General features: G+C 40.9%; 1 protein-coding gene across 2 annotated transcripts in view; it reads right to left on the reverse strand.

Annotated features, from left to right (window-relative positions):
- Positions 1–1,763: 1,763 nt before the first annotated feature.
- The window catches only part of LOC122821689 (sodium channel protein type 4 subunit alpha B-like), a 31,216-nt gene continuing 11,478 nt past the window's right edge, over positions 1,764–21,501 (reverse strand). The window contains exons 1-31 of one of the 2 annotated variants that reach the window (XM_044099811.1): positions 19,377–19,562; positions 16,214–16,397; positions 15,991–16,128; positions 15,476–15,594; positions 14,944–15,033; positions 14,037–14,165; positions 13,813–13,904; positions 12,653–12,901; positions 12,504–12,567; positions 12,218–12,359; positions 11,947–12,147; positions 11,800–11,878; positions 11,334–11,572; positions 11,040–11,111; positions 10,850–10,951; positions 10,395–10,751; positions 10,093–10,291; positions 9,727–9,989; positions 9,485–9,581; positions 8,589–8,743; positions 7,406–7,579; positions 7,187–7,309; positions 6,801–7,085; positions 6,644–6,697; positions 6,307–6,444; positions 6,118–6,222; positions 5,752–6,022; positions 5,047–5,668; positions 4,818–4,962; positions 3,511–3,588; positions 1,764–3,173 (exon numbers count right to left, since the gene is read on the reverse strand). In XM_044099811.1, coding sequence (XP_043955746.1) covers positions 2,772–3,173; positions 3,511–3,588; positions 4,818–4,962; positions 5,047–5,668; positions 5,752–6,022; positions 6,118–6,222; positions 6,307–6,444; positions 6,644–6,697; positions 6,801–7,085; positions 7,187–7,309; positions 7,406–7,579; positions 8,589–8,743; positions 9,485–9,581; positions 9,727–9,989; positions 10,093–10,291; positions 10,395–10,751; positions 10,850–10,951; positions 11,040–11,111; positions 11,334–11,572; positions 11,800–11,878; positions 11,947–12,147; positions 12,218–12,359; positions 12,504–12,567; positions 12,653–12,901; positions 13,813–13,904; positions 14,037–14,165; positions 14,944–15,033; positions 15,476–15,594; positions 15,991–16,128; positions 16,214–16,345 — 5,316 coding nt within the window. In that variant the 5' untranslated portion in view covers positions 16,346–16,397; positions 19,377–19,562 and the 3' untranslated portion in view covers positions 1,764–2,771. Of the gene's footprint in view, positions 3,174–3,510; positions 3,589–4,817; positions 4,963–5,046; positions 5,669–5,751; positions 6,023–6,117; positions 6,223–6,306; positions 6,445–6,643; positions 6,698–6,800; positions 7,086–7,186; positions 7,310–7,405; positions 7,580–8,588; positions 8,744–9,484; positions 9,582–9,726; positions 9,990–10,092; positions 10,292–10,394; positions 10,752–10,849; positions 10,952–11,039; positions 11,112–11,333; positions 11,573–11,799; positions 11,879–11,946; positions 12,148–12,217; positions 12,360–12,503; positions 12,568–12,652; positions 12,902–13,812; positions 13,905–14,036; positions 14,166–14,943; positions 15,034–15,475; positions 15,595–15,990; positions 16,129–16,213; positions 16,398–19,376; positions 19,563–21,501 lie in introns of those variants that run through there. The other variant, XM_044099812.1, reaches the window with a different exon arrangement.

The following is a 21,501-nucleotide window of genomic DNA, read 5'->3' on the forward strand; positions in this document are numbered from 1 at the left end:
TCTTTTTGCTTCTATCTGATGTGTTTGTATTTTTGCAGTGGTTGAAACATTTTTATTTGGGATTTTTTTCATGTTGGTTGTACGTTTTTACTTAAATTTTCTGACTGCAGCATTTTATTTGTTGTATTTTTTGTGGCAGAAAATTTTTGTATCCCGAAATTTTCCTCTGGTCAGTAATGAGAAGCAGAGTTGATGAAAACATCCTTTTTCTTGAGACATCAGTTTCCAGATACAAACTTTCCCTTGGGAAACATCAGGGGTCAATTATTGGTCCTCTTCTGTTTGCTCTTTGTTTTTAACATCTATAACTCCAGCTGTGAGACTTCTGTTTATTTTTTATTTTTTTTAATTCCAAAATCACTAAATTAGGTGTATAAATAACACCAAGTCTAAATCTTGAGTGGTTTGTCAGTACTGCGGTTCAGTCCTCTTTTTAATGGATGTGGCCCGTCCAACAGACATTATTTTATGCTTTTGTTGTGTCATGACTGGGTTTTCATCAGGAGCACAAATGAACCAGAACTAGTTCTTTCTGGTTAGTCTTAAATCCAGGGATGCTTTTCTACTTTCACTTCAAGAAAATGTAAATGTAACAATCCATGCCTGTGGAAAACAAGTGATTTTACCTAAAACAAGATGCAAATCAGAGAGAAGGGTCCGGATGAAAGTGGAGAAGCTGTTTTTAGAAACCACAACCATCAAAAACCCATCCAACAGATGAAAGTTTGACCTCACTTTGTAATCTCAGCTCTGCATGAACACACACACACACACACACACACACACACACACACACGCACACACACACACACACACACACACAGTTCACATCACTTCCATCTGAAACATTTGACTCAAACTTACCTTCTACTTTTGCCAAACTAAATCCGGTAAACATCCGATTCAAGACGGTCTGTCTGTTTTCCAGCTCGTCTTCCTCTCTCTGGGTCCGTCTGCCGTCTTCAGCTTTGCTTCTCTGACTGAAACATGAGAGGTCAAGTAGTGTGTCTTCTCAGACGCGCGCACACACACACACACACACACACACACACCCACACAGGAAGCCACGTGCTTATCAGTTCCCTGCTAATCATCTTTTCCCTCCGGTCTGATGTGACCTGGGATTAGTTTTTGTTCTTATCATGAGTTTATAAATACCGACACATAATGATTCACTTCAAGAAAATAGTTTGTTTGTGAATTATTAGGAAAATATGAATGTTGTGCTCCAAAATGAGTCTGCCACTGGCTAGTGTGTGTTTCTTCAGGTATAGCTCTGTGTGTTAAAGTGTTGGAAGGAGGAGCTTCTTAAGGAGACATAGGCTAATTTTAAGGCATCAGTTTGCAAAGTCAAATTACTTTCAACTCAGATTTGATATATGTAACATTTCAGCCGATTTCATTGTTGCTTGATTGTGCCATAAAATGGTGCTAGGTTCCTGGAAAATACATAATTTTGCCCCTTGAAGTGCAGATTGTGTTTCTGTTAAGGTGGCCTGCATCTGTTGAAACTCCAGAAGAACATAACCTCCTCCACTGATTTGCCAGACCAGCTCCGGCACATTTGTGTTGGACAGAATCTTATTTAACAGTACATTTCATCAGCAATAAAACTATGACTTTAAACTTGAGTTCAGGTCAGAGATGAAAGTAAATGCTGGTTCAACATCTGTTTAAAGCAGGTGAGTAAATCCATGCCATGGTACATGGTACATGATGCACACAAAGATATTTAAACAAAAACTCCAGAAATCATGCTCAATACAATCTGAAGCTTTAATCGCATGGATGTTATTGCAGGTAAAATCTTTCAAATATGCCAATTCATCCGTTAAGTCAATGATTGCATGATGCATCATTATTTCATAAGAAAAAACAGGTTGAATTCCTTTACAGAACAAAAACGTTTAATCTGAGTACAGATTCGTGCACTGAAGCAAGAAAGAAAGAAAGAAAGGATGGAAGAATAAAGCGCAGTAACTTTGTTATAACATTCACAGTAACATTCTTTGGTTCAACCTTTATTCAGCTATGAATGACCCACATTTACACCTGTGATGACATCACAGTCAGTTATTGTCACCTCCATTTTGCAGTCTGCTGGGTGATGACTTGGGGACTGATGGAGGAGTTTTCCTCCTTCATGCAGGTCTGGGTGTCTGCTGGTGGAAGGAGGTGCCACCTTAAACCAGGTGTGAGCTGTCACATTTCTCTGTGTTCATTTCATCGTTACTGTGCAGGAATTAAAATCACAAACACCTGCTGGTTAACCCACTGCCTGGATCCCCTGCTGTCCAGCAGATTAACTGACTTTACTTGTTAATTTAAGACATTTAAGTTCTGCATTAAAGCAGCCTGGCTATATGAATATGAGTGACATGGTAAAAGTGGGCGTTCATGCAGCCCATGCTCCAAAGCTCCAACTATCTGATGCTCCACTGGCTGGTTAATGGTACGTAACCACTTTCTTCACCTAATCCAAACCTTTCTGAATGGCTGTTTGCTACTTCAATTTTAGCAGCCATTGGTTTCTTCAGCTTTTCATCACGTCCATATCCACCAATCAGAAGAAAGAAAGGAAGGATAAGTACAGATGTCTTGGCTTTGAAGTGATGAGCAGTGAAGTTAAGAGCTATTTGGAAACATTATTATTTGTTTCTTTTGTAGCATTAATAAGAACCCAGAGTCACTTTCCTTGTGGGTTTCCATGTCAAACTGAACTGAAGAAAGCTCTGTTAAACAGAGACGAGTCATCTGGGGTAGTCAGTCTGCTACTTCTTTGACAGGAAACACTCCTGATTTGAGTTTGTCTGCAGCTGCATCATCGTCTCTGTCAGGCTCTCATCGTGTAGGAAGTTGCAGTCGCTTTGCGGAGGAGCAGGATGGAGGAGAATGTCCCTCTGTGGTTCCACCTGGACAGTCTGGTCCTCAGCTGGAGCAGCCGGAGCCGTCTCACTGTCTCCATAAAGCTGGTCCATTCGTTTACAGAGAAATCCTTCTGTCTCTGGTGGAGACAGATCGTTTCGCTGTCCCCCTGTCCTCTCTCTATATTTGTAGGATGCCAGTTTGATCACTCGCTGCAGAAGATGTCTCCTGTAGGCTCTCTGGATCACTGCTGCTGCCAGATCCTCGTGTTTCTTACGCAAAGTGTTGCTGATTGGTTCATACAACTTCTGCAAAAATGAATAACCACGTTAAATGCAGTTATTTTCATTATACAAGGGCTATCTTTTGGAGATTGTATTGATATTTTTTCCAGGGGTCTCCAATACATTGGTCAGGTCCCTTAGTGAGGTCACTGAGATTCTTTTTGTTTTTTCATTCAAAGCTATATATCACATAAATCCAACATAGAACAAACTGATAAACAAAGGCATAAAATAATGTATTTCAGGTAGACATACGCATTCTAGCTCTGAACATTTTGACAAATAACAGTTTGTTAGGCCAGAACAAGGGCTGAGAAAACATTGAAGACCCCTGACTTAATGACAAAAATAAGGATAAAACCTTTGTAGGGTTGTTGGCCATGAACTTATCCTCTATTGTGGCCTTTAGAGCATCCATTGCCTCAGATTCACCCAAAACCTGAAAAATATTGAAAGAAAATTTGTATTCAAAATATGCATTCAAAAATATGTGTTCAAAGATCTCTCACACTTTATGGTCACCAATTGTTACTGTAGTCAATTCTGTTGTCGAGAGAGTTTTAACCAGAAATCCAGACCAACTAGAAGTTAAAACGTGATACGAATGACCGTAAGCGGAAAAGGTCTTTAATCCTAACCACAGCTGTCCAAGAATCGGTTCTACCAAATACTTCTTCAAAACCCAAAGGGACAGACAAGGCAGATCAGCTAGTAGCTTTGATCAACTTTGTGAGTCGGTTGCAGAGAGCCATTGCTAACTGCTGCAGTGGACTGATCTGCAGCCTCACAACCCCTGCTGGTTTGGGTTCAGATAACACTAAAATCAAAATGTCTATCCATCTGTTATCTACCGCTTATCTGGTGTTGGGTTGTGGAGGAAGCAACCAAACCAATGAGGACGAGACTTCCCTCTCTCCAGCCACTCGGGCCAGCATCTTGGGAGGAATCCCAAGGCATTCCTGTGCCAGCCAAGAAACATAGTCCCCTCAACGTGTCCCGTGTCTTTCTCAGGGTCTCCTCCAGGTGGGACATGCCCAGAACACTTTACCAGGGAGGAGTCCAGATGCCAGAGCCACCTCAATTGGCTCCTTTCAGTGTGGAGAAAAAGTGGCTCTACTCTGAGTTGCTTCTGGATGACTAAGCTTATCACCCCATTTCTGAGAGACAAGACACTCTGCAGAGAAAACTCACTTCAGCCACTTGTGTTTGCGAAAGAAAGAGATCAACATGTCTTTGCATCTCTTGCTTTTAATCAACCAAAATAAAAGAGGAGTATACCCCCGAAGCAGCATTCTTCAGTTAAGCATGTAGGTGGAAACATTGTACTTTGGGGATATGCTTCTGTTAATGGGACAGGATGACTTCAATGAATTGAGCAGCTAATCGAACGGGTTTTCCACCATAAAATTATGGATTCTCTTCCAGTATGGTGAGAATGACCTAAAGAACATCACGTAGTAAACCAAACTGTCCACCTAATGCTAATTTTATGTGTTGTGTAACGCCCCCTGTTAATGATGCATGCTTGGTTCCTAAAAAGGATGGAAGTAGATGTGGGCTCTTAACAAAACACCAACATTCAAAGGCACAGGAAAGTAACTACACAGAGTGTTCTTTTGGTGGAAAAACATATGTCTCCAAGACAAAAGATAACATGAGTAATATTACCTCTGCAGTGAGAGCAAGCAGGATGTCCATACAGTGGATCTTGTCTCCGGGAACCAAAGGCAAGTCCATTTGTATCAGTTTGATGGTGTTGGGTTTGGGAATCCTCATAGGATCTTGTAGAACATCACACAGGTCTGACAGCTCACTGCGAAACATATAAAATTACAATCAGGTTCACCCAGACAGGAAACAGAGTCTTGCAGGAGGTGATTCACCTGCTAGGACTCACCTGTAGTGTATGAATTGCGAAGCTCGAGGGTCAAACTTCTCCCAGGTTTCATAGAACATATCAAAATCATCCTCAGAAAGCGGGTCGGCGCTCTCCTCTGTGGCGACGTTAAAGTTCTCCAGGATGATGGCGATGTACATGTTGACCACCACCAGAAAAGACATGATGATATATGAAGTAAAAAAGACAATTCCCACTGCCGGGCTGCCGCAGTTTCCTCTGACAGATGTGCCAGGGTTTTCAAATTCTGGATCACAGTCTGGAGGTGTGTTCATGATGGGATTCAGCAGTCCGTCCCATCCAGCTGATGTAGTGATCATAAACAGGCAGATCATACTGTTTCCAAAGGTCTCAAAGTTAAAGATGTCATCAATCATGCTCTCCTTCTTCACGTAAGCGAAATTAGACATCCCAAAGATGGAGAAGATAAACATGATGAGGAAGAGAAGGAGGCCAATGTTGAAGAGGGCAGGAAGAGACATCATTAAGGCAAACAATAGTGTTCGAATTCCCTTAGCTCCACGAATGAGACGAAGAATCCGCCCAATGCGAGCCAGTCGGATCACACGGAAGAGAGTGGGAGAAACGAAGTACTTCTCAATGATATCAGCAAGAAGAAGGCCTGAAAAGGAAGAAAAGTCATTGGAAGGTTTTTAAAAATGTCTGTTAGACATAATAAAACCATCTAATCTGCTTCCTCCTCACCAACAATGGACAGTATAACCACTACAAAGTCAAATATGTTCCATCCGACATTAAAGTAGTGCTTTCGTAGAGCGATCATTTTGAGACAGCACTCTGTGCTGAAGATGACAATGAAGACAAGGTTGACCCAGTACAGGATGTTTTCCTTTTCAGGACTCTGCTCATCTGTTTCCACCATCATTGTCACCATATTGAGACAGATCAACACCATGATGAGGATATCAAAAAACTGCTTGGTCACAAGGTCAAAGACTAGACCCTGGAACTTGTTCTAGACAGAAACAGAAATAGAGTTGTTCAACGTTCGTCATACTAAGATTTACAGGCTTGGTTTATTTAAGTTCTACAGAAAGTCCTTGAACCTACTGTAGGCCGGGGAACAGGCTTTTGAGGCTTCTTGGATCCCAGTTTCTTCATGGCGTTGTAGTATTTCTTCTGTTCTTCTGTCATAAATATATCTGTTCCTCCGAGGTGAACACCCAAACATAAATATTAAATGGCTGACAGCGGGAAACAGAAAATTACTCAATATAGGGTCAATGACAAGAAACTTATCTTTGCTTTCTGCTGGTTAAAATTGTCGATGATGACTCCTATGAAGAGGTTGAGGGTGAAGAAGGACCCGAAGATAATGAAGCAGACAAAGTACATGTACATGTACAGGTTGTCCTCATACATTGGCTGGGACTCCACCTAAATCAAGAAGGTTGAAATCCCAGGATGGAGGGAAAATATAGTTATGTCTCATGGGATAACAGCAACAGTTTGTCCCAGTTCTGGGACTAGAAAAGCTTCTGGTTACAAAATTAACATCATTAAAACCTCAATTCCTAGGTACACTAGGATTAATAAGACCAGGAACTGTACCAGCACCAGTATGAGAAGTTCTGACCTCTCTGGAGTCCACCGCTGCATACATGATGTCCATCCAGCCTTTAAATGTGGCCTGAAGAAAACAATATACAATTTATTTTACAAATTTAATGCTATCTGAATGTTAACTGGTAAAATAATAGCATAAATCTTTTAATGTTGGCCTTCTGACTGACCACTTGCAGCAGAGACAGGTAGCCCATCCCAACGTTGTCAAAGTTGATCTTTGTGTTCTTCCAGCGGACCTCGGAGAAGCCTTTCTCAATCAGATCGAGACACTGGGTTTTATTATTGACTTCCTCAGGAGAGAAATACTCCTCTGATGTTTCGTTGAAGCAGTAATAAAACTTCCCCGCAAACAGGTTCACACCCATGATGCTAAAGATGAGCCAGAAGATCAGACAGACCAGCAGCACGTTGAAGATGGAGGGGATGGCACCAACCAATGCATTAACCACCACCTACAGGCCAGTAGATACAACAGTAGTGAGTGTAATGCTAAATCAACCAAAAACAAGATAGTTCCCTATCCCTCTGTCGCTGTTTAACCTGCCGATCTTACCCTCATGCCCTCAAAGCGAGACAGGGCTCTTAGGGGCCTTAATGCTCTCAGAGTCCTCAGAGACTTAATAGCTCCCAGCTCAGAGTATCCCAGGATGTTTGCTGTCAGTGACACCAGAGACACCTGAAAAACAACATGTGTAGATGAGCTAAACCTTTACAGGAGGACCTTCGGTGGAAATACGAAGCAGCAATTTTGCAGGATTAATCAGTTTCTTACGTCAACAATGAGGAAGTCTAGCCAGCACCAGGCATTGGTGAAGTAGGTCTTGAATCCGTAAGCGACCCATTTGAGAATCATCTCCACCACAAACACGTAGGTGAAAACCTGATCTGCATATTCCAGAATTATCTTGATTATACGGCGCTGCTCAATGTAGATGTCCTCAAAGGCCTGTCAACAATATTTAGAGTTTTTAATGGATAAACCTTCATCATTTAATATGTCATGGTTTAATAGTCACAATCTTCATCTAGTACTGACAGAGGTGTTTGCAAAATGGATTGGATATTAAAAATGCTATTCCAGCTGGATACATCAGAGTGGGCAATGTACTATCAGACCCACTTTCTGAAAAATGGGACCAAGCCCTGTTGAGAAGCTCAGATGATATTGATTAAGCGAAGCTAATCTGAGAGATAATCCTGGACCTATTTGGTTTGGCGAGGTTACGAAATAAAGACTCTTCTGAAATGTATAGGCTCAAAATTATTTATACCCCTTGCAGCTTAGGTCTAAAATACAGAAAGAAACTGCAAATAGGCAGGGTCTGCTGTAATCTTAATTTTACCAACATGTTTTCACCCTAATCAGTGAGATTAGGGTGATGGCGAGGAGACCTTTCAACCTCTAAACACTGAGCTCATCACCAATGATAAACCATCAAAATATCGGTGAAAATGTGAAAAGTTTTTCAGACACCAATATTTTTTATATGCTACTTAATTTAATTTTATAAAAAGTTCTCCAGGCTTGAAAAATTCTTAAAGAAAGTTGTATATTTTGAGTAACGGGATAAAATGGGACTCAGTCTTTTATCAAATAATCTGAGTAAAAGCTGTAACCTTCCAGGTACCAAACAAGGTTATTTTGTTAGTCATTCATATTACTCTTTTTGTTTTGAAGGAGATAATAGAGTCAAATCATCTCACCTGTGTCTGTTTAGCAGCCATGTTAGTAGTCACACTGTCAGCCATGCTTGTAGTCCACAGCTAAGCCACCCCAACCATCAGATTAGTTTACTGAGACCTATTCAGCCTCATTGAACCAACCAATAAAACATCTCAGAGTAAAACCCTAAGATGTTAAAGACATTAACACATCTGTTAAAGACATCAACAACAAGGGATTATGGTTAGAGTCAGAGCTAAAATTATCTTAAATATTGTGTTATAGAGTTTACCAGAGCTCCACTGCTCAGCAGGATCATGAAGATGATGAATGTCTCAAAGTAGTTGTGCTCTACGATGGTGAAGCAAGTTTTCCTGAAATTAAACCAGATCTTTCCTTTGCTCTGGGATGTGTCTATATCCAGACAAGGACAGCGATTGTAACACTCTGCAATAGAAACCCGTACAGTTCAAACATAGTAGTGTTCATGGGCCTGAATGGACAGCAGATGTATGATGTTTACACACTCCTGTTATCAGCTGGTTTTTATTTTGCACAAGTCAACTGAAAAACAACCCAGTTTGTTTGATCATAACTGTCCACACCCTTTTAGTTTCAACCTTGAAGCTTCTTGGGTCATCCAAAATGAATGGCCCAAAAATGACACAGAGCATCACCAAAAGAACCGTAGTACCAAAGTGAAACATGTTTAGGTGAACACCCAGGTACTTATAAGAGTCCCCTATCTCTATGTCCACTCCCTGGATTTTCATCTGTTAGTCAGGTGGGTCTGCGCCTGTGGAAGTCCACCACCAGCTTGGTTTTCCCCCGCATTGATCAGGAGGTGGTTCCACTAGCACCAGTCCACAAAGTCCTGAGTCCAATGTCTGTACTCGAGTCATCAGAGAACTTCTGAAGCTAGCAGCATGGAAAGTTGATGTAAAAGACTGCAGTGTAGATGGGCAAAGAGGAACTTCCCATTATTTGCTATCATTTCAGTTTTTATCTTTTTGTTCTCTATTTCTTTCTGGTGTTCTGTGTAGCTGTGAAACCTTCTTTGAAGGGGCCATTGGTTGCTAAAAACTTAATATTCTTCTTCTGTAGCTGACACACTACACACTACATAGACCCTATACAACCGGATTAAATGGATACATTCAACACATTAGTTTTTCTCAGAGTACCTACTTTCTGTAAAGCAGTCCTCTGGAGTTTCTTCTACCTCTTCTATTTTTGGGACTTCAGGAGCTCTCTGCACAGTGCTACAGACCGAAGACTCATCACCCTGAGTATAGACAGATCTTAGCATTAAAATGTTATTTTTAAAAACATTCCAATGACTTCACAATAATTTATCCACTGTGAAAACAAAGGTGGACTACTGCAAGAAAATACATATCCCCAACAGAACCCAAAACCCAAGATTTTACTTGTGAAAGCTGTTCTTCTATGTCATCCTCCTCATTATCTTCATTCTCATTATCTTCATCCTCATCTTCATCGTCTTCATTTTCAGGCATGTCAAAATCAGACTCAGCTTCAGCAATGGGGACCTTCAAAGATGTGATGTTAAGGTAGTAGCTGCTCAGGAATGACAGATCAACTTTGGGAACTTGAACAATGGGCTGCTCTGAATTCACGATTGTCAGAGCTAAAACTTCCTTTGATTTTTCGCCTTCTTCGCAGGGTACAGCTAAAAACATTGATTTCAAATAGAAAGACAAAAATAACTATTAAGTGCAAAAAATAAACTTTATATGAACATTTATATGTCAACATATAATGTCTGCTCCCACCAGTCGCGTCTGAGTTCTCGTTTGTTTTCTTTCCCACTAAAGTCCAGATGTGTTTCAGGAACCAGGCCTTGGTCCAGGCTACAGCCCTGCTGATCCGATTTATTGCAATCTGGAGATTATTTTCTCCTTCATCTTCTGTAACTGCGAGATTATCCCCACTGAATGAGCTTAGCAGCAAGGCCAGGAACAAATTCAGGACCTGAAACGATGTCAAAAACATATTTATGTTTTGAAACATGAAACTTTGGTTTTTAAAAACCAACCAAAGTCAGATTAGAAAGAGTTTTTCTGCACAGACTTACCACCAGGTTTCCAATCACCAGTACCATCATAAAGACAATCAGACACATAGGTTCCCCAGCAACTTGCATACAGTCCCACATTGTCTCAATCCACTCGCCACACAGAACCCTGAAGATGATGAGGAAGGCATGAAAGAAGTCGTTCATGTGCCAGCGAGGAAGCTCACAGTCTTCTGCAATGCGGCAGACACAGTCTTTGTAGCTCTTTCCAAACAACTGCATCCCAACGACAGCGAAGATGAAGACAATGATGGCGAGAACCAGCGTCAAGTTCCCCAGGGCTCCCACAGAGTTGCCAATGATCTTGATCAACATGTTGAGAGTCGGCCATGACTTGGCTAGCTTAAACACTCTCATCTGGAGATAACATGGTAAGATGGACAGAGACATATGAAGATAGAAATATACAGAACTTGGGTCACAGTTTAATCATGGTGAGAAAGTTATGAACGGACCAATCTGAAGGACCGCAACACTGACAGACCCTGAACATTAGCCAGTCCTAGCTCCACCAGACTCATGGTGACAATGATGCTATCAAAGATGTTCCAGCCCACCTGTAACCAAGAATACAAGAGACTGTAACCATGGGAGCAGTTGGTCACCATCAAAACCTTTCTACTTTTATTGATATATAATCCTGACCTGGAAGTAATAATATGGATCCATTGCTAAAAGTTTGAGAACCATCTCAGCTGTAAAGATCCCTGTAAAAACCTGGGGATCAGACAAAAAATGATTACTTTGGTTCTTTATGAGTAACATCACCAGCTGATGGAGGGCAGCGGGAACTGAGGACCAGAATGGAAAAACACCAGCCTAAGCTGTTACCAGACCCTGCTATTCATCTAAGCTAAAATACAATAGTAACTCAATCTTAACTCATTGGACTCAAGCTCACTGTGTAGACTTTGACTCAGTTTCTCCTCTGTTACTGACCAAATTTCCAGTGCTGAGAAGATGTTCAAACTCCTCAGTCATTGGATAGTGCTCCATGGCCATGAAGACAGTGTTGAGGACAATGCAGATGGTGATGGTGAGGTCCACAAAGGGATCCATGACGATAGTATACAGAATCTTTTTCAGCCATCGCCAACAGCCGCAACAGTCCCACTTCAGGAAGATGTTAGCAAACATGTACCAGCATGGAGGACATGGTCTTTGGTCGTCGTCAAACTCTGAAACAGAAAGGTGCTAAGTAAGGTGAAATGTATCACTGCACAATAAGTGTTTGGAGTAATTTAACACCAATTAGTTTTTTTCTTAATCTGTAAATTCAGTTAATTTCATGTAAGGAATCCTTACAGAAACATGTAAGGCAAACTCAACTGAATGGTGTTAATTTTTTATTATGAATGGCAGAAAGAGAGTCAATAACCCCAGTATGTTCACTGTGATCGAGTACCTTCCATGTTCACATTCTCCTCTTGGCTTTGTGATGTGGGGTCTTGATTCTCCAAGAGCGCCGCCCTCTTGGCCGCTTGCTGTAAAGACAAAAAACAAACATTCAGCTTTGAAACGTCATGGGGGATTTCTCTTCATCATATCTTACCTCCTCTTCTCTCTGCTTCAGTGCCTCCAGAATCTGGGCATACTCCTCTTCTTTTTGTTTGGCCTCGGCAATGTTAGCCTCATTCTGCTCAGCGTACGCCATGGCAACCACCGCCAGGATGAGATTAATGAGGTAGAAGGAACCAAGGAAGATGATGACCACGAAGAAGATCATGTAGGTTTTACCTGCCGCTCGCAGCGTCTATGTAGACAGACAGAGGTGAGAAGATGCTGGGACCAGCCTCAGCATTAGGGAGTTGTAGGGTACTGACCAGGTGGAAGAGATTTTCCCAGAAGTCCTGAGTCATGAGTCTGAACAGAGACAGAAACGCCCAGCTGAAACCGTCGTAGCTGGTATACCCGTAGTTTGGGTTTCTCCCTGCCTTCAGACACATGTATCCATCTGGACAGGTCCTGGATACACCATCATCATCATCATCATTATCACCATCATCATCGTCATCATCATCATCATCATCATCATCACCATCACCATCATCATCATTATCACCATAATCAATAATGTTAATAATAATAGTAATATTTACGTAAACCTACCCTGCATCAGAGCTGTTTCCACACAGCAGGGCATCAAGTTGACCAGGTAGGTAGTAATAATTGTCTGTGAGACACAAGGACAGGTTGATGTTTGCATCTGAGCAGGTGGTTGATTAGGATTTCTGAGGTAAAATACTTTGACATGCTACCTGGGTTGTTAATGTGCGTGTAGAAATCGAAGTCACTGCTGTTGTTTTCGTGGAAACTGATGTTGAAGGCTCCCTCTGAAGTGTCGTTGCGTAACAGCGGTGGGATCAGAACACATTTTTGTCTGAGGTTTCCCATGAATAGCTGAAGACCAATCAGAGCAAAGACACTGAGGCAAAAGACAGTCAGAATCATGGCATCACGCAGCTTCTTCACTGACTGGATGAGAGCTCCGACAATCGTCTTTAAACCTGCAGAGAATGTTGCAAAGGAAATATCAGAGTTACTGTCAGCTTTAACTGCCGGTGTCACAATTATTCATCTACAGTTTAATTATTGAATTATCAAGATTCCTCTCCTGTGGAAGCAGCTCCCAATTTCTGTCCATGAGGTAGGCATCCTGTCTGCTGCTAAGAAACTTTCCCTTTTTGTAAGGCTTTTTCATAGTTAGACTGTTTTAGGGTATAAAACAGCAGCTTAGGCTGCTGGAGGACATACTGACCCATTTTCCTCAGTCTGCTACTTTTGCCCAATACTGTCCACATTTGCATTATAATCTATTACTGTCTTTCACTTTGTTTTTTTCCCTAGATTGTTTTGAGTCTGTGACTGTTCATTGCGCCTTGGGCAGATTGCCCCACCTGAGCTTGGGATCTCTGCAGTTCCTTCAATGTTGCCATGTATCTCTAAGCAGTGCTCTACTTTCTGACAGTTTAAATGGACCTCCATGTGTTGGTGGGTCTATGGTTGGTCCATCCACTCTGCATGTTCAGATGATGGATCGAACAGAGCTCCGTGGCATGTTCAAAGTTTAACCCTGCTCTAAAGATCTCCACAACTTCTTTTCTGAAGTGTTTGATGGGTTTCTTTGTCTTCGTGAACCTCAAAATTGTTTCTTAGTCTGGGTCTCTGAGTACCCTGAGAACAGTGAGGGTCCAAGGATTACTAGAAGAAAACTGTCCACTTTTATCATTTTCAATCTATAGAAAACATCAGTTTCTCTTTCTATACAAATATAATGTAGGTTACTGTTTTATCCATATCAGAACCCATGAAGTTATGTTTTATCTGGTTTGTCAAGTTCCTCGAGTTCTAAAAGTCCAAAAAATATCACAACTCCAACCACCAGGCTTGTTTCCGTAATTGAAACCGACATACTGACCAGGGATTACTGTGATGGTTTTCAGGGCTCGAAGAACTCTGAACGTCCTCAGTGCCGATACATTTCCCAAGTCAACAAACTCTGTCAGGTATCTGTGAAACAAAGACATTCCTCATTATCCTCACATTTATCTTCATTTGAAGACACATCTCAGAGCAAAGTTCATTTCAACTAATCTAAGTTTAGTGAAATACAATCTCCCCAGGAAGTTTTTTTATTATTACGCCATGCTGATGACCATGAAGTCCAGCCAGTTCCACGGATCTCTCAGGAAGGTGAAGTCTCCCTTGCAGAACCCTCTGGATAAAACTTTGATGGTTGCCTCAAACGTGTAGATGCCCGTGAATACGTACCTGTGCAACAACAGGAAGACATATTTGAGACAAGAACCCAACATACTGAGCATGTTATTAAGCATGAAGAACCATTATGTAGTTTTATACTTTTATCTTCTTGTCTTTGTTTTTGTTTTGTTGTTTTGTTTGTATTTCCTTCTAATTCATGCAAAGCACTTAGAACTGCCTTGTTGCTGAAAATGTGCTATTTAAATAAAATGACCTTACCTATTGACATATTCTGCACAAGTCAGGTGTTTCGTTTTCTAAAATCTTGATGAAAATCTGGGCCGATATTATATATTTTTCCCAACCCTTTTCACACTGTGGAAAAAATTCTGCACAATATCACTAGCAAATGACCAAAGGTCAGCCTTTTGGAAGGCAGGACACAAAAAAGAGACAGTATGTCACAAATTTAATTTATCTTTTATTTATTTTCTCAATTTTGATTTATTTTGTTTTTCTTAACCACAACATTAAATCTCATAACTTTTACTTTGCATTTCAAGGTTAGAATTGACTCTAAAGTATCAATGCCTTTATGATTGATTCTCAGATTGGTGATTATAAGTCAGAACTCTTACTTTGTTTTCAATAGTTGTGGCTTTGCAAGATGAAACACTTGATTTTGAGTTTGTATGTTGAATCTAGGTGGTGATTTATGGTGGTGAAAGTCAAATTTTGACACCTCATGATTTTTAGTTTGTTTGTTTCTCCAGTGGCACAAAACAGTTTCCCATGAACCGAGTCAGTGTGTGTGTGTGTGTGTGTGTGTGTGTGTGTGTGTGCTTACTCCACTGTCTTGCTCCATGGTGGAGGGTCACTCATGGTCATGAACACACAGTTGGTCAGGATTGTCACCATGATGAACAAGCTGAATAAAGTTTTAATTTTAAGGAAAACAATCAGGATGCAGCACGTTTTTAATCATTTATGAAGAGCATAAACTCATTCATGTCTGATTTCAATGGAAACACCACAATTGCAAATTTGGGTTCCAACATTTGTGGAATATGAACAAACTTTTGCACATATTTATCATAGGAATGCAGCTGTAGACGGTTTAAAACTCAGACTAGATGCAACACTAACTCTTGTTTGGCACAATTTTAGCTCTTCATGTAGGTGGTTCCTCTGTTTCAAATGAAAATTACCACTCTGGGGTAACCTGCCAGCACACTGTGGATTTTAAAAGGCTGCAGCTACAATCAGGAGAAACCTCAGAAACCAGAAAAAAATGCTCTCTTGGTCCAGATGTTTTCAAGACCTTTGATTTGTACAGAAAAGTTTTAGCAGCAGAAATGGAGTGACGTGAAAGAGGATATGAATGGATGAGGATCCTGATGGAAAAGATCCTCAGTGGGCTGAAGGGACTCAACAAGTAACAGGCTGGTTCAGCGTTGAACCTGTAGATGACATTTCCCTTACTGAGAACGATGAAGGTCTGCAAAGAAACAGGAAAAACAGGAAGAATGGAGTCAAACTGGTTTTCTCAGACAGGTTTATTACCTTCAATTTGATATTTTTACATCCTAATTCAAATGAGAACATTCATTTGTAGAAACCCAAAAATAATTTTTCCAGTTGGTGTTTCTGTTTGATAATGTCTAAAGCTTTAAAATAACACAAATTGAGTTTGAACTGAACTTCTTGATATTTTTCTATCTCAGTCTTTAACCAAGACTGAAGATCAATGTAAAAAAAAATGTCTGACGTCAAATAAAGATCAAATAACCAACAGATAATTGGACGTTAACTTTGTTGATGGGAAACTGATCAATTTAGAATGACATTTACTGATGAGAAGGTTGCACAGTCAAATTTCAGTGGAGAGTGAAACCTTTTGTGATTGGTAGAAGGGATCCAGCTCCTCCAATGGGATGTTGAGAAACTCAGCGGGCGGGTCTCCGTAAATAAAGGGGAGGGGCTTCCCAGCTTCCAGGTCACTTGCTGGTTTAGGAAGATCCTCCTCTGCTATCTGCAAGGGAATAACTAATCAGATAAGAGTTTGTCCTGTATTGCTTGATTGATTTTGTTACTGACAGCTAATAGGCTATCAATACCTCAATGTTCTGCTCCTTTCTGATTTGCTGCTCCTTCTCTTCAGCTTCATGCCTCCGCTGAATTTCCTCCAGTGAGGCTGGTGTGAAGCGTCTAAACACCTCCGCACCAATAGGGGGCAGCAGAGGTGCCATATTGTCATTTTGGAGAACCACTCGAACGTCTGTGCTGCCTAGCAACCGCCTCCTGACAAAAGGGGAAAAAAGAGTCTAAAATATCTTTCCACACAATTAAACGAAGAAAAGAAAAACCACAAAAACATAAACAGGAAGGAAGCAGATAGTGTAGACAGATAAATTCTTTCTTAAAAAATATGTCAAAAAAATAATCTGCAAAAGAAAAATGACAGGTAAAGTTGTGAACATGTTTAACTTGCTGTGCTCAGAAGATCTTCCTGACAGGGGAACAGAGCAGAACAGGAGAATGGAGTACTGCTATTCCACATAAAGTTTTCTACTGTCCTTCAGCTCATGTATCGTGTTTCTTTACATATTTGTTAATATCAGACTTATAGGTGGGCAGTTCTCAGCTGATTTGTTCTCATTAGAACTGCTCCTCTCTCCTTGTTACTCCTCCAGAGTTTATGAAACGATGTTCCTCTCTTTCTGGTAACCATGGTTCTGTCTGGATCTGCCTGTTTCTGGATGTGTCCACCTGACTGACCGTCTCTCTCTCTGCTCCTTCAATCTAAAGGTTTTGATTTAATCAGATTCATTTGACCTCTCACAGACTTTTCCTTTCTCACTAACACTTGCGCCTCTAACCACAGTAGCAAATACTTGAACAAAAACACTTGATAACCAATTTAATTTTATTTTTAATATAAGAGCTCTCTTTGTCTCAGTCACAGTGAGGATTAGTTACAGGAACTTTGATTTTGAAGCCGGATGGGGAGTTTGAGGTCCCTGCTAATCCCTATCTGCTTGGAAATAACAGGAAATGACAGCGGGGTCAAACGTTGAAGGGGACAGAGTTTCAGTTGTTCTGATCTACAACAGATGATGTTCACCAGCAATGAGCCTTCCTGCTGTGTATTCTCCCGTTAACAGCCTGTGATCAGAAACAAATCACCATAAACTGCAAGGACCTTTACTGCTAAGCAGAATTATTATCAAAGAAAACTTGGTTTTGTTCTAGTAAAAATTACCTGAGTCGTTTCTGAAGGTAGCTGATAATGAAAACCTATTTTACTCCAGGAATGGTTAGATTTTTCCAACGTTGAGTTTCGTACAATCAACCTCCTTTGTTCAGGGATTAAGACTTGGTTCAATTGGGGACCAAAATTGGTACATGAGTTGCATTTTCAAACAAACACTTTGTTGCTTGTGTCAAATGAACTGCAGAGGAATATGAATATATTAATAGTTAAAAATTATGTTGCTTGGTCGGATCGCACTAAGAAATGTTTTAACCTAAAAGAAATGTACTGTGACAAATGGACTGGATCAATCTGAGCCAGAAGTCAGGAAGGAATTCAGACTTGGATAGATGTGGAATAACAATCACTCAAGAGAGGAAAGATGTTAGTTTTAAGTTTATTGTGCAAGAAAGTTCTGGCACAACAGCAGTTCTTCCCCAGCTCGCCTGCGACAGAACCGGGCCGGAGCCCAAGACTGGGGAAAGAACCTCTGTTTGGACAGATAAGGAACAACAACTTGACTAATAGTCCTTCAGATGGAGCAGATTTGATTCCAGGAGGTCAACTCCTAATTCTTGGAATCTCCAAATACACAAATCCAAATCCAGTGTAAAACGGAGCCAGAATTGCTACGCAAACGAAGCGGAGTAACGCCATTGGTCGAAACTTCCCAATACACACCAGTAGAACTGGGACTATAAAAAACTGATGTCTGAAGCAGAAGTCAAGAGATTTTGGATTCCTTTAACGATGTAAATGGGATGTTTTGGTTCCGCAGATGTGCATTAAATCTCTTCTTATTTTGACTATGAGCAGACAGAATTTGTATCATTTCTTTATTTATATATTCCATGTGTTTAGGCATCTTTAAATTCCTCAATTGAACCAAACCCTTTGAGCAACCTGTTTGTCAACATGCAAACATCTGAAGAAGACAACAAGAGCAACTTCCTTCTTCATGAAATGTAAACAAAAGGATGAAGGATTTCTTTTTCTTCTATCTTTGGAAAGAGACCAGGACCAATTTCTCATGCTAGCAGTAACTAGCAGCCAAAACAAACTTGCGCATTAGTTTTGGTATATTTACCAGGAATGCCCTGTGCTGTAATCCACTTCCTGTTTTTGGAGCAGCTTCTGGTCCACTTGTCATTCATATGCATTCACACCGTGCAAGAGTTCACTTCAAGCGAAACAAAACCTACGTTGTGGACAAACCGGAATTTGATTTTCTGTCCTGAAAAGGATAGTTCTTTTAGAGCTTGCATTCACACCTCCCCAAATGAACCAGACTTTCTACATAGACAAACTTTAGTCTGCTAAAGTTTGATAAAAGAGATTAAATATAGCTGGTGAGAGGATGAGACTGTCTCTGACGCATTTGCAAATGTATTATTTGCAGTGTATGTCAATATGGTGAAGACTGGATTCAACCTAAGCCGGCTACCAATCTGTAACACAGTGGGAAAAAAAACCTCTATCTTAATGTGATGAAGGAGTTTGACCCAAACCACTGGTGAGGTGATATTTCATGTCTAGACCCAAATGATGATGGAATTGGCACATCCAGGTCCTCAAACTCATCTGCCACTGAAATCTCATTGCTCCTTTAGGTACTGGACCCACATAGACATGGCTTCCTGAAGCTGTTTATAAATTGGCCCTTCTGAATCCCTGGAGCCAAGATCTCATCAACAAGCAAGCTCCTTCCCCATGCCTGCCTTCAGGAGGGTTTCCCAGTTGGCCTAATCTGGATGAAGTCACAAAATCTTGCAACCTTTCTTTATCTGGCCTCTCCACTGAGGATGGATCCTTGAACAGTTGAAAACTAAACCAAAGGTTTTGATGGATATTGTAATTGTTTCATCAGATTCGCTGTGTTTTCTCTCAGATACTTGTATGAAAGCAGTTCAATGATCACCGGTTGGTGGGTTCTGTTCATTAGAAAACATTGAATCCGATTGAGCCGTGTTCAAGACCTCCATGACAGATGTGACTTCCAGAAGTTGTGAACTGAAGGTTGTTGGTACCTGAAGGGAGTTAAGATGAGCGGATCTGGGTCTGTGGAGTGTGTGATGATGGGTGTCTGATCAGAAACTGTTGTGTTGTGATGAGCAGAACTGTAATCATGGTGGCAGATTCAGTCGGTATAAATCTCACACACTCGGCCCCCTGTCTCTGGTTTCCTCCTCATTTCCAAGTTTTACTCCGCCCTCTCGTCTCCATGGCACCAGCAGCTGTTGGGAGTCATCACTTTTATTTTCTGGTGTAAAATTACAAGGAGGAAGATGACCCAGCTCATTCCAATACACACACACACACACACGCACACACACACCTACACACACACATACACACTTCATTCCTTCATGTGTTCCTACATGGCTGTCTTTCAGCTCCTCCTCACCTCCCTCTGATCAGCCGCTAACCTCCTCCTCCTCTGACCTCTTCACCGTTCCTCCCTGCTTCCTCTCTGTCCTCAGATTGATCTGTTGATGCTTTCTCTGAAGCCTCAAACTAAACTGAGCTTAATGTCTGAGTTACAGAGACGTGTGAAATATTCCTTCAAATATTTTCTGATGAAGATCATTCAACCTTCGTCATTCTTTCAAGTCTCAGGTCTAGTTTATGAACTCAGCCTCAGGTTTCTGTATTTGCAAATGGTTTTTAGACACAGGTTTTTAAAACCGTATCTAAAAACCGTTTAAAGGCCAAAATTCTGATGGGCACAAAATTATGACTCAAAATGTTGCCACACATCTTCATCTCCAGAGTTGAATTAATTCATCCAGATGAGCAGAAAAGCCTGGAAGGAATCCTGGATTTGACTCGACTCAGGAAGCCGTCTGCAGGAGCCACACTGTACCACTAATAAACCACGGGGTCATGACCTTTGGTCGCTTCTTTGAGGAGGTCAGACCTTTACCTCTGACCTCTGCAGCAAACCAAACAACATTAACAGGAGAATGTGTGTAAACACCAGAAGACAAAACAACTCAGCTGAACCCGGAGAGGTTTGAGATGCTTTGGTGGTGTCTTACTAAAGACGTGGTTACCACGGCAACTAATTAGATGCCCTCGTCATCCTTTTGCTGCATTTCTGCAACTGCATCCGACATGAAGCTCATTGCAACTCTCAGTTCAAAGCAGTTGTTTTTGTGAAGATCATTTCATCATCTTCATCACCGGTGTTCCCTGCAAGGTGTCGATAAATTCACACATTCACAAAACAGCCGGAGCACTTGCAAGGAATATGAGACGGTATGGACGTATTTAAGATGCATCTGTGAACGCGTTTATGACGAAACCCGAGAGTCCAATTTCTCCAGCTGCTGTGATCTTCTCCACTGATTTAAAATGCCTTGCAGTGTGTGTGTGTGTGTGTGTGTGTGTGCGTGCGTGTGTGTGTGTGTGTGTGTGTGTGTGTGTGTGCGTGGGTGGGTGTGTGCGTGTGTGTATGCGTGTGTGTGTGTGTGTGTGTGTGTGCTTGGAGTGCAACCATCACCAACAAGTCACCGAGTCTCTTGTCGCGCTGATAACCGGCGCCACACACAAACTCCCAGTCTGCTTTAATCCTCATCATGCTCTTCTCTTTTTCGCCACTAGATGGGGACGTCACATCTGCAAACAATTTCTATTTATGGTTTCATCTGTTTCAACTTCCTGAATATCATCTGACCCCAACCCCCAAAACATTTAGTCATTATAGACTTTCAGAAATATCTGTTAGCAGCATCTGTTCAGCTAAAGCAGAATCAGTTAATCTGTCATAGCTGCGTAGTAACGGAGTATTTTTACTGCGCTGTATTTTATACTTGGGAAATTTTATCTTTTGCCTGATTTTGTTATTTTGTAATTGTGTTATTTATATGAATGACTTTCATTTTGATCTTTAGAATTTTCACATAACTTTATTTTGGTCCATCAAATGATATAATTTTTAAATATTAAGTAATCGATGTTGTGATCAGTACTGGAGTTACTCCAGATACCTTTTTACTCTTGCTTGTGTAATTTCCTGAATGGCTATTTTTTACTTTTTCGTGAGTAATTTTATTATGAAGTATTTTTACACTTGAGTAAAAAATTCTGAATTTTCTACCCACTGAATGAAGAACAAACATGTTTTAACCAAAAATTCACCAGACAGAGACA

The sequence above is a fragment of the Gambusia affinis genome, linkage group LG19, assembly GCF_019740435.1.
Source record: "Gambusia affinis linkage group LG19, SWU_Gaff_1.0, whole genome shotgun sequence".
Classification (NCBI taxonomy): domain Eukaryota; kingdom Metazoa; phylum Chordata; class Actinopteri; order Cyprinodontiformes; family Poeciliidae; genus Gambusia; species Gambusia affinis.